The sequence below is a fragment of the Fulmarus glacialis genome, unplaced genomic scaffold (genome assembly GCF_000690835.1).
Source record: "Fulmarus glacialis isolate BGI_N327 unplaced genomic scaffold, ASM69083v1 scaffold22449, whole genome shotgun sequence".
Lineage (NCBI taxonomy): Eukaryota > Metazoa > Chordata > Aves > Procellariiformes > Procellariidae > Fulmarus > Fulmarus glacialis.
Genome location: NW_009232895.1, coordinates 13,602 through 25,546, shown reverse-complemented (window position 1 = coordinate 25,546; position 11,945 = coordinate 13,602). Strand labels below are relative to the sequence as shown.

The 11,945-nt window shown below is 37.3% G+C and overlaps 1 protein-coding gene across 1 annotated transcript in view; it reads right to left on the bottom strand.

The window, feature by feature from the left end:
* The window catches only part of LOC104082125 (oxysterol-binding protein-related protein 2-like), a gene marked incomplete at its 3' end in the record, with an annotated part of 14,783 nt that extends 3,086 nt beyond the window's left edge, over window positions 1-11,697 (bottom strand). Inside the window, 6 exon segments of the mRNA XM_009585130.1 lie at window positions 1-139; window positions 830-927; window positions 2,013-2,147; window positions 3,830-3,905; window positions 4,151-4,298; window positions 11,661-11,697. The exon segment at window positions 1-139 is cut by the window's left edge and continues 9 nt beyond it. Coding sequence (XP_009583425.1) covers window positions 1-139; window positions 830-927; window positions 2,013-2,147; window positions 3,830-3,905; window positions 4,151-4,298; window positions 11,661-11,697 — 633 coding nt within the window.
* Window positions 11,698-11,945: the final 248 nt, after the last annotated feature.

The window sequence follows — 11,945 nt, the reverse complement described above, 5'->3', positions numbered from 1 at the left end:
ACTCTTTCCCCAGAATTTTAGTTTGGGATAGATTGATCCATGAAAAATAAAGTCCTTATTGAGGCCTTCAGAATAAAATGCGCTAATAGGTGGGTGGTGGCTGACTTGCTCAGATATAAACCTAAATCCTAAATCCTCCCTAGTAACAAAAAAAGAGCATTAAACAGTAAATTTTTTTTAATGTTACAAGAGAAGAGAGTTACTTGATACTTTAAAAAATTTTGAAGGATTTTTAGATTAAACTGAAGGTGAGACTTTTCCTTTTCTAGTCCCATGACACATTTACAATTAATGAAATGAAAGAATTTGTATTCTGAACACTTTCTCTTTATACAAAAAACCAACCCACCTTCAAACACCTTCTACCCAGAAAGGCATTTGAAGAAGTTTCACTGAAATAATTCATGAAAATACTGAAACTCTTTGGGCAGCAGCAGGTCTGATTGAAAATTCTTTTCTCCACTGCAGACATATCACCTATCTATTTAAGCAAGCTGGAAGTCCTTCAGTCTAACTCCTCTAGCAAAACAGTATTTAAATTAATTAATAGTGTCTGGTCAGGAAGTGTCTTTGGTAGAAGAATATGGACCAGCTTTTCTCTGAATAATTTAAAGAATAGTCTGCCTAAACCTAGAAATAAAATTATTAGCTTTTATAACAACTTCTCAAAGATTTTGAGATAGTTTGGGGAAAATAATTTTAGCTATACTCAGAAATATATTTTAGTAGATTTTTATTTATTTCACTGAATGAACAACCAAACTAGTATGAGAGTCTGCTAACTCAACAACACAAATAACCCCAGCTCCCAATTTAAAGTAATTATTACCTGGTTAATTCATAGGTTTCTCCTAACAGCGGGTTAAATGGTTTGCCAGTTCTCTCCCACTGAGAAGCTACAGCAGAAACTGCAAAAGCAGCTACAGCCTATAAGCAAATTGAGAACACATTGTTATGAGAACAGTACATTAAAACTCTAAGTTTAATGTATTATATTTGTTGCACATTACAGTATTTCATCATTCTTCCAAAAAGAAAGCGCTATATATTGCTTAAGGCCAAAACATTTGTAAGCCATAGGGTAAGTGATATAGAAGTGGGGAAATATAAGCAATTAGTAAGAATCTCATTTCCAAAAGGAATTATTTTCTGTAGTAAATTTTGTCAGGTTACACTCTGCCCCATGCTTTTCCACCTACCACTAAGAGGACAGCCTGTTTTTTTAAATCTGCTTTTCCCCTATTTTGACTGTCCCCCACACTCAGCTCATTGGGAACAGTCTTGCTTTTCCTAGTGTCAGGCAAGCATTATTTCTAACACAGATGAGATTTCTTGAATCATACCAGCAGGTACAAATGACACTTAGAAGCTCCTGCAGGCTGATAAGTAGGGGTATGTACTACAGGGACACGGAATACAAAATATACATTCCAGTTTCACGTAAGTAAAAACAGAGCTATGAGCAATACCAGTACAACCTAATGTACCCAGGCCTGGTTTCATCGTATTCAGTTCCTTGTTGTGAGACCAGCCAGGTACTATACTCTACTCCCAACAACAACCAGTTTTGGAGAAGAAAAGAGTGGTAAAGCTTGTCTCTGTCACCACAATTTTTCATCCAGTAACTTAAAAATCATGGAGCCCCTCAACAAATCAATTTAGGGTGACTTAAAGCCAAGATTTCATCTTCACAACACATAAAACCACAAGAACAAGTCACAGTTAAAGCAGTCCTAAAAAGGGCTGAGGTCCTTGGGCATCATCAGTTGTGGCACTCTCCTGCACTAGACTTTTGGCTCAAACTCTATGCATAGCATCAAGTGTGAAAGTGTCACAAATATCTGATACAGCCACTATGAAACAAGAAACTTGTCTAGACAGACAAATATGGGCATTCTTATGATAAGCCCAGAGAAAGAAACACACTCAAGTGAGAAATTGTCTTAAAATGAAGGATTTTGGGAGAGAAAAACTTCTTCTGAACTAACCAGAAGGTGATAGCTATTACTTACCTGCATTCTTTCCAGGGGGTCTGCATGACTACAAGCCTTATTAATGAGGTATATATGTTCCATATATTCTGTTATCCGTTGAAGGAAACTCAACGGCTCATTGAAGACAATAGGCATCGTAATCTTAGACAGCTCCTAGGTAACAAAAGGATAAGTTAATTTCTTAGACACAACACTAAGTTAACAATTGACAACAACAAGAATTTTGAAAATAAGTTGTGGGTTAGTTTATTTGTAGCATTATTCAAAAGACGTTTGGCAAGCCTATAGTAGATCTCTACATGCTATGGCTGAAAGGGGCTAGAAGCACTGCAGAACCCTACTAGCAATCTGAAAGAATAAACAATTTCAAAAATGGATCCAGCTAACCTAGTAAATTCAAGAAAAATGTTACCTTCTCTTCTGTGGTCTACAAAACCAGAAGAGGTTAATATTTCCATAGATATCTGCAATAATGTGCCAACCATCTCATTATTGATATTTAAATACCACGCATTCCTTTGAAATCCTCACATACCTATTTGCATAAAATCTAACTATTTTACTGAAGTAACCACAAATTATTTTTTAAAAGGAACAGTTACATAAAGAATAAGATTTGGATTGCTCTAACAAATTTTAGTGGCTTTAAGCAACCTGTTATTTGCATCAGAATGTTTCTCATTTCGCATGTGGATACAAGACAGACATGAAGTTTACACAGAGATTTCCAATTCCTCAGGTCTTCTATTATATCCAAGAAAATTTGGCTGTTCAATTAAAAAGTTGCACTCATGACTGAGCACTAAAGCATCATTTAAGTGCTTAAAACTTAGTGGAAAGGAGAAAGCCACCAGTGAATGCAACATTTTCCTCACATTGTCAACAGGCAGTGAAGGGAAAAAAAAAGTTACCCCTAACTGACTTAAATTGATTTGGTCCCAGCAAAGCATTCTAGTAGATAGGTCACTCATCCTAACCAAAGGATTTTTGACAGTACAGCTGTATCTCTTAGATGACACAAACTAAGCTAGCAGAAGGGCTCACTGCTGTGTCTGTTGCATTCACAAAGGACTATACAAAGGACCTAGACTAGATACGAATGTAATTGCTTAACGCTTCTAAAAAGTGGCTATGGCAGTAATGCCCTCCAGCGTCGAACATCATTTTCATTCCTAATAAGAATGAAGTAATCAAACATATAACTGAATTCTTAAAGGATTAAAACAAAATGGCAGTGATGGCCAATAAGGATGCAAGCATCGGAGTCCTTTAACAACACAGACCGATGTAAAGGTCTGTGTTTCTGAATCCAAGAATAAATCTTTTGACGCAATTACATCACACCATTAATACCCCAAGCCTGGGCTCTCTAAGAAACTCTAACAGATCCCAAACTTTTCTATCCCTTCAATCAGATGAAAGCATTTTTTTTGGCACAAACTGCTTAAATTATGGAGGGGGAAAAACTAACACACACACCAAAATAAAGCCCTAAATCACATTTTGTTAAGTAAAGAATATAAATAGCAGAGAAGAGAACACTGTGTTAACCAAATCTTATTTGACTATATTTTTAATGGCTTTAGTCTAGTTCTTATGGAACAGCATTAGAAATGCCAATCCACATGCTCCGACAGCTAAAGCAAGTAAGGAAATAGTACTGTTAGTAAATGGATGTTGAGATTTAGAGAGTTGCAGTTTAAGGTTATGTTCCCTACAGAAGAAAAATGCAAAATGCACCAGGTATTATTCTGTGTCTCAAGGTTTAAGCAATAAAATTAATCAGCTGAAGTCAGGAGACCTAACATCAGCATACTTCATCCAAGCTAACTTACCAGTCCAATGCATTTTTTTAATATGCTCCACACACTAAAATCACTTCTAGAAAACATTGGGGCAGGTAATGATGTCCTGTAATTGGAAAAAACCAACTGTCATTATCAGTTCCTTAAACAACAAGACGTTTTCATTTGTAGGTATTGAAGTAATTTATAAAGGAAACAAAACATTAACCTAGAGTTGACATAGGAAGCAGACAAGTGAAATATCTTTTCAGTTCCAGAATGAACCTCTTCCAGTGAGAACAGTAATGCCCCAAAAGATAATGAGCCAGCGTGTACTCACTTCTCATTTACTATGTGGTACAACATGTTTACCTGTGTCTCTTAATTCCATTTTCTTGAATCTCTGTCTCTCCGTTATGCTTTCCAGTCCTATTGCTTTGGTGTGGATCTAGATCAAGCATTTCTGCAACTTTATGATTTGCTTCTGAAAAGTCTCCTGAAGAATTGTCAGAATCAAAGCCTGTATAAAAACCATAAGGCAACAGTTTTCTTAGGAACCTTATTATGCCAGAGTGCCACCCACATTTTGTAACTCTCACAGCCTAAGTACACTTATGGCAGGTTACTTTATTTTAAAGAATATCAGAGTGAAAACCCTTTATTACATGACCTAATTTCCAAGAGTATTTAGAGCCCAGTATTGCATTAGAATCAAGCATTCTCAACTAAATTTTCACACTGCTGAATATAAAACTAATTTAGAATCTTTTAAGTTCCTCAGTGGCTCCTAATCAGATTAATTGTATTGTCTCTTCTTCAGAGCTGCAGTGTGATTACTGTAATTTTGTTCAGTTATGTAGTTTTCCTCAAAGACCTTAAAAAAAAATTTAACTTGGCCTACTTATGTTGCTAACAGTCAAGGAGCAAAAAAAAAGAGAAAATGGCCATTTCACAATCCAGCAGCAAATATCCAGACTACGAGAGCAACAGAAATGTAGGATATCTAACTTCTTTTTGCCATCCATGTGTGCAAACCATGTAACACTTCCCTAATGGTTACAGCAAGAACCTGTGGACACCAAGATGAATCATTCCCTGAGCTCTACAAGCGACCCAAAGCATGACCTACAGTAGGTGGTTTCATTTCCTATGACACAATTCCATCCACTTGAGTAGATAGCTACTAGCACTGTTGTAACTAAATGCCAGCACCCCCAATAACAACATGCTTTGGACATCTTTAACCATAAAAAAAGTTAAACTAACAGGAACCTACAGGAACACAAGCTTCTGTAATCAAGCAGCCCTAAGTACAAGTGGGACTAAACCAACAATTCAAGATTTTAGTCTAATGATTTTATTTTTTTAAGTCACACTATGTCGCCCCACACACTTAGAATATCGACAATTTATTTTTGCATATGCCTTTAAATAAGAAAATTGTAAAAAACATTTTATGCATATATACACACACACTTGGTCACTGTCAGCATCAACAGATTTCTTGTCAATGCTGCTACACAGAATGACTGCAGAAACAAAATAATTGTTAACCACAAATAAGGATCAGTTGCAGCATCAATATAGAGCACCCTAAAATGATACATTAATCAATCCTTCTTCACAACTGTCACAGTGTCATAATAGAAAGCACTGCTGATCATTCAGTGTAATAAAGGAACGTTTTTGTTGAAATTTAATTCAAAGAGCATTAAGTCTTTTCTGAGTGCCACAAGGGTCAATTCTTCATCAAGAACCACAAGAAGACTTTAGTTTCCAGCTTCCAATTTAAGAATCAGAATCCAAAAGCAACATCAAAACATACATATTCGCTGGCATACAATTCTTGCCACAGTTCTAAGGAATACATTAACATCAGCTTTGTATTCCTTTCATTCCAGCTATCACAACCTGGGCAACCACTTGTCTATGGGCTGACAGTTACCATCACACTCAGCTACAACCTATCCTAAAGTCCAGCTGTGGCTACAGAAAGATTCCGAAATATTACAAAGCATGTAAACACTCTAATGGAGTAAAGAAATCAGTTTTGACAAAGATTATTTCAATTTTAAATAGAGTAAAATGTTGTGATCCTCTGTTACTAGTTTTTTAAAAATAGAGAGTATCTATCATAAGTAGTACCTCAGCTTTTCTTTTTGTTAACATCTCCAATAAGGTGCTTTTACTTTATTAGAGCAATTAATGCGAGGCCCACATTCAGAAACAAAAAGCTGCATTTTTTTCAGGGATCAAGACCATGACGATAACATTCAAAACTACACAAGGAAGTACCACCAATATGATCTTATTTGGTAAACAGCAGGTATAATGGCTGATGTCATGTATTAAACAGTCTCCTACATTTTGATGTCACAAGCATGTAATTATACAGCAATAAACACACCTTAGCAGTCTTGGTACTTAATTGGAAAGTATGATAGTCATATATATATATATTCAGGTCATTAAAATGAAGACTACCCTGAAACACCTGTCTTAAAAAAAAAAACACATGCTATCTTCAGTCAACCCACAACAAAATATTTATAATTTTAAAATGGCATTTCTAACCACATATTAGCTTTTTTCGGAACCTGTTACAGTACAAGGACATGGAAAAGGCAAATACTCTAGGGCATAACGAAATAACTTTTATTAGTTTGACTGATGAAGTTGGAAAAAACAGATGAGCTTTCTGGTACGTATGCCCTCACCCAGAAAGCTGATCAAGCACATACAACATAAGGAACAGCATCACATTTAATGGGCACTTCAATAAGATAAACACACCTAAACGTGAAAGTAAAGCTTCGTAACAGGAATAGTTAACTGGCTTACACGGGAATAGTTATGAAAAATGTTACCGGAATTACAGTCTTTACATTGTACCTGAAACCTTGCAAATCCTATCAAATGTTCATTGTTTTTATCCACACTAGTCTTTCTGTTTCTCCATGATTCAGAATTGTTTTGCCGTGTTCCTGTACAGCGCAATGAGAATTTAGATTCAGGTACATATATTATTTATGGACAACAATATGCCATTGATAAGTAAATAAATGCCAATTGAAACAAGTGTCTTGCATACAAACAACAAAAATAAAATCCCTGCTCCAGAAAAATAAGATATATCAGAAGTGTAAAGTCTACTTTTATTAGAGTGCATCTCCACCTAATTACTTTAAAAAAACAAAACAAAAAACCACACACACAACCCACTAGGGTACACAGCTAGATAATCACTAGACTTTCAACTATACTTGCAATATTAAGCATCAGCCAACTTATCTACTACAAGCCCATTGAGAAAGTTTTAAAAGCCATTTCTCAATGAAGTTCTAAGTAGTATAGTTCTGTGAAGAACTATCCAGAGAATGTTCTTCACAGAGGAAGTACTGATCTGGAATAAAAACAGTTTACTGAAATGATTTGCTTCTAAGTTACAAAAAGAGTCTTTCTCCAGCTGCCATTAAAGCCTTGAACTTGCAAAACAGATCAGATAAGTTTTACTTACAGGACAGTTTTTATAGTGAAGAGCCACTGGGAGTGAGGATAAAAATGGGGATTTACAAGGGGGATAGGGGACCACACACAGAAATAAAATGTCAAAAATTAGCTTAATCAAATGTCCCAACTTATGTGTGTTAAGGGTGAAACAAAAGCTTTTAAAAAGTCTTAAATTTTCAAAGTCAAATACTTAAGTTGGGTGCCAACATTAATCTATTTCAAGAGCTTAAAGAAAAGTGACTTGCCAGTAACTCTAGTTTTCTTAGCCTTCTTCTTCCACATCCTGCAAATGAAACAAGTCCACTCAGACTATGCTATACATCCACCTACGAGGGAGCAGAGAGGCACACTCTTCCACGAGTCATATACAAAGACACAAGACCGCCCCTTTTGTACAGTCAGCAACTTCCTTAAATACTAATTAAGCCTCGTCACTCAAGACAGAAAGGGAATCAAAATACTGAGAACCTTCACACCTAAAAAGGGCATAAGGAATAAGGATAAATATGCTGGAAGCATAGATGGCAAGTGAAGCAAGAGGTAATTTTTTCTTTGTCAGAAATTACCTTTCTCCACTTTTCAAAACAAATCCATCTTCACAACACGTAGCCGTATCGCGCTGCTCCGACAGGAGGCAGGCTGGCCTTTCACAAGATTTGCAATACTTAAACGTTACAGCAAAATCTGCTGATTTAGTTCGATCCAGACATTATGAAAACATAGAAATTTGGCAGCAGATACCTCACTTCCTCCTCCCCAAGTGAAAGCAGTAGTTTGCAGTGAACAATAGCCAAGCAATAGGAAACAGAAGGGCAATATCCTCACAAATACACCAGGCCAGGTAAACATCATGGGCACAGAACAGATTTCCATGGAACTGCAGGTTAATATTTAAAAAAGCAAAACTAAACTATTTATGTTTGTCAAAAATAAATTACCCTGTAACTAGCCAAGCATTTTCCTGTTCTGGGACAATTCTTTCACAAAACACTGGCAAATAGATATCTGACAATTAATGAAGGATACAGTTCTGACACAGCAGAGTCTGATGCCATACAGTCATTAACAAGTCTGCAATGAGATTAATAAACCCAAGGTGAGATAGGCTAAAGGCAGGTGATCAAAGCTATATGCTCCCTGTCTCACATAAAATTTCAAAGAATCTGAAATTCATCAAAGGATTGACCAATTTACCTGATTCGGTCTCAGAGAAGACTACCTCCTGTATTTGAGAAAAAGCAGATGCTGTGCTGCCAAGAATTAACTGAGACCACAGGTAACATTTTCAAGAGATTCCCAAGGGGAGTACTCATTCATAAACTAAGGATGTCAAGTGTCCAACTAATCAGCAATGCTAATAACCTCTGAATGCAAAGAAGCTTCTCTCCATGGAAACTCTTTACTGGTCACTAACTTGATTCATTACTTATATAACACAGTCCATCCTGCACGTTTACAAGCGTAATCATCATCCAGTCAGGGTCAAACCATCTGCCAGGAGGATGATTCCCAGCCACACAGAATGCAATTCCATCACATGAGCATGTCTTTTGGATGTGATGGGGATAGTGTCAGAAGCAGGAAATTTCTCAGCCAAAGAGGTGAAATCCACCACATCAAAAACCAGGGGTCTCTTTAGGATAGATTCACATTCTAGAAGTGGATGTCATCAATAACCAGAAAAATTGTGGCTTCCTCAAGGAGCAAACTCATAGTATCTTAAAGCAGGCAGCATACTACTTGGGCTGCTGCTGAGACTGCTGCAGAATCCTAAATCCTAAACTTCCCACAGAGTTCAAGTGCTCTACTAAGCCTGGTTTGCTACTTACAGGACACAAACCACAATACCCAATTACTAAAATCAGTGAACTTGTGGGAACACATTGCAGCTCTCTCTGGGGAAACCAGGGCCCGGGACTCTGGGGGAGCAAGAGGAGAAGAGTATGGTGTACACGCTGTTTTCATTTCAACATGGAGCTAAGACACAGCTGAAGAATGTTTGTTCCTGGTAGCCATGTCCCAATCCTAGGCTTAGAGCAGAACAAGCACATGTCTAAAGGTGGCTTCTGCCTATCTGCTGATCTGACCTAAAGGAAAGAGAGTATTCTTGGAAAGAACAGACTGAGGAGTCTGCCAAGGGCATTTCATTTTTTTATCAAAATTCGGAACCTCAAATCCTGAAGTTTTCACTGTGGAACCTGAAAGCTCACCTTGGCTCAGAAAGGACCTCAATTCGGAACTTGATCTCCTGGGTGTACTTGGTCTACACCTACCATGTCCAGACCACCCAAAAAATAAGAGATAGGCAGGCACAATCAGGACCCATTAGAACCTAAAAAATTCAGCAAAGCACCGTCTGAAAGATACACTGGCCATGGTGCTAACAGGAGCAAAGAGTAGCTACAGGCATCGGCAGTTGGGGAACATGAATGCAGAAAGACCTATTTACAGTTGTTCTTAGCATCAGATTTATGTATGACTTGAACAAGACACAGCAACGAAGAACTAGGTCCACATTTCACTAGGTTTGTGCAAGTAATCCATCAAACTGTCAGCATCTTCTAAAGCATCTAGCTGGAAAAAGAAGTTGAGCACCTGTCTTTAAAGAGAGTACCGAGGGAGAAAGAATCTGAAACAAACTATTCCAAACTTAGCACTCCTCTTAAACCAAGTACCTGTGGGGCACGCTCCAGGGCAACATATATAAGGGAAAAAAGTTTAACCTCATTTAGTTCCTGGAACAGCTGCTGCAGACCAAGCACCCTCCATCAGAAGAGGGCTGTGCTGAGAGCCTATAAAGACACCAGATCTTCTTTTGCTTAGAAACTTCCCTCCTGCCATCACATTCCTCCCTGTGGAAGAATAAGATTAGGACAGGACAAGGAGTGCTCACAGAACTGATGCACAACATCCCACTTCTGAGCTGAGCCAGCCAAGACTGCAAGGTACAAGAACATCTCATGCACAATAGCTCAGAAGTCATTACCACCTTGAGCACTTGCAGGGAGAATCAACCTTTTGAGGTTGAGGAAAGGGGAAAAAGAAGAGGAAGGAGGACAAAACCAGAGTGTTCAAACGCAGATGACTCAAACTGTGTTATTTCTGCAGCAAGAGACAAAGGAATGCATCAACATCAAAGCTGTACGACACAGACCTCATACTTAGAGGCACATCTCTGTTCACCTTTTTCAGTGGGAAAAAAAAAAATCTAGATCATTTATGGCCATGGTCCTGAGCTCTTGGAATTGAAAGATTACTAAATACATACAGCAACAATCCATTGTGTTTTCAAGATTTTTTTTATGGTACAAAGATTTGATTTTACAGATTAATTTGGAGTACTAGCCCCTATCACTCCTAGCTAGCATGAATGCAATCCAAATTTCCTTCTCTTCTCTGTGACATAATTGTGACAAGTCCTATACAGCCCGCTGTCAGTCACGTTGCTTCACCCAGCCCCCTCTGTTTACTCCTCATATGAATTTCCAACCAACCATGTCTAAGGCTACTTTACCCACTTGTATCTACCATGCTACTTCCATTCCTCCAGCTTTCATGCTTCCCATTATTCTCTTCTCATTCCCGTGATTCTACATTAAGCACTCTACGCTCACCATTGCCAGCATTTCTCATTTAACCTCTATTACAGGATTTCTGAGGAGACATTTAAGTGGAAGACTTCAAAATTGTTTGAGATCTTTGAAAGGACTGGTTTTTTTTTTTAATAAAATACTTCAAGCATTTTATTTCCTCACTAAAACCATGTAAGGCTGTTATAAATAACCATTCATCCTTATTAGTTCAAAGAAAAGTACTATTTGATACACTGCTCAAGTGTGAAGTGATTTGTTTGCTTTTCTAGAAACAACACTGGATTGCAAAGACTTTTCGCTCCCTATCTTGAAAGCATACTTTTACAGTAATTTGTTTCCGACTAGAAAAACATTTTCTACTTCAATTCAGGACAAGTCTTCCATTAAAATAAATAAAATAACAATAAAAATAATCCACAAAAGATATTTCACCTTTCAAAGGGTGTTAGAAGCGTTACTTCTCAAGCTGCTATTAAATTACCTGCATTTTACAGAAAATGAAAGCAAGACTTTGCCACTAAAGGACTGTTATAGTGATAAAACGATAGCCAGCAATAAGCTTTAATAAAAAAACTCATTCCCAAGCCTGAACCTGAATTATAATTCTTCCTTTCTTTTTTTTCAGAAGATAGCACTACAAGTTTTACCAACAGCATTTTACTTTTTATTTATTTCTTAACAGCAATATATTACTAGCCCCTCACCACACACACAATGCAGTTTATAGCAGGGGTTTTTTCTTTTTTTTTTTTTTTTTTGGCACTGTGCCCATCACTCACCCGTAACGGCATCATAAAACTCTTCTTCACTATTCATCCTTCAATGTGAAATCTCTGTACAGCCAATCCAGCTTCCTTTAATGCATCGTTGAACTTAATTTATGGATTAAGTATCTGTGTGCTGTTGAAGTCTTCTTTTGCAAAAACGCAGCTGCTTTAGATGATCTATTTGACAAGACAGGGAAATAGAATTAGCAACTTCCATATTTCTTATGTGCACAACCATGCACACCTGACAAATACTAATTTTCCTATTTCTTCCCGTGGCAAAAGACAGATTCTTGC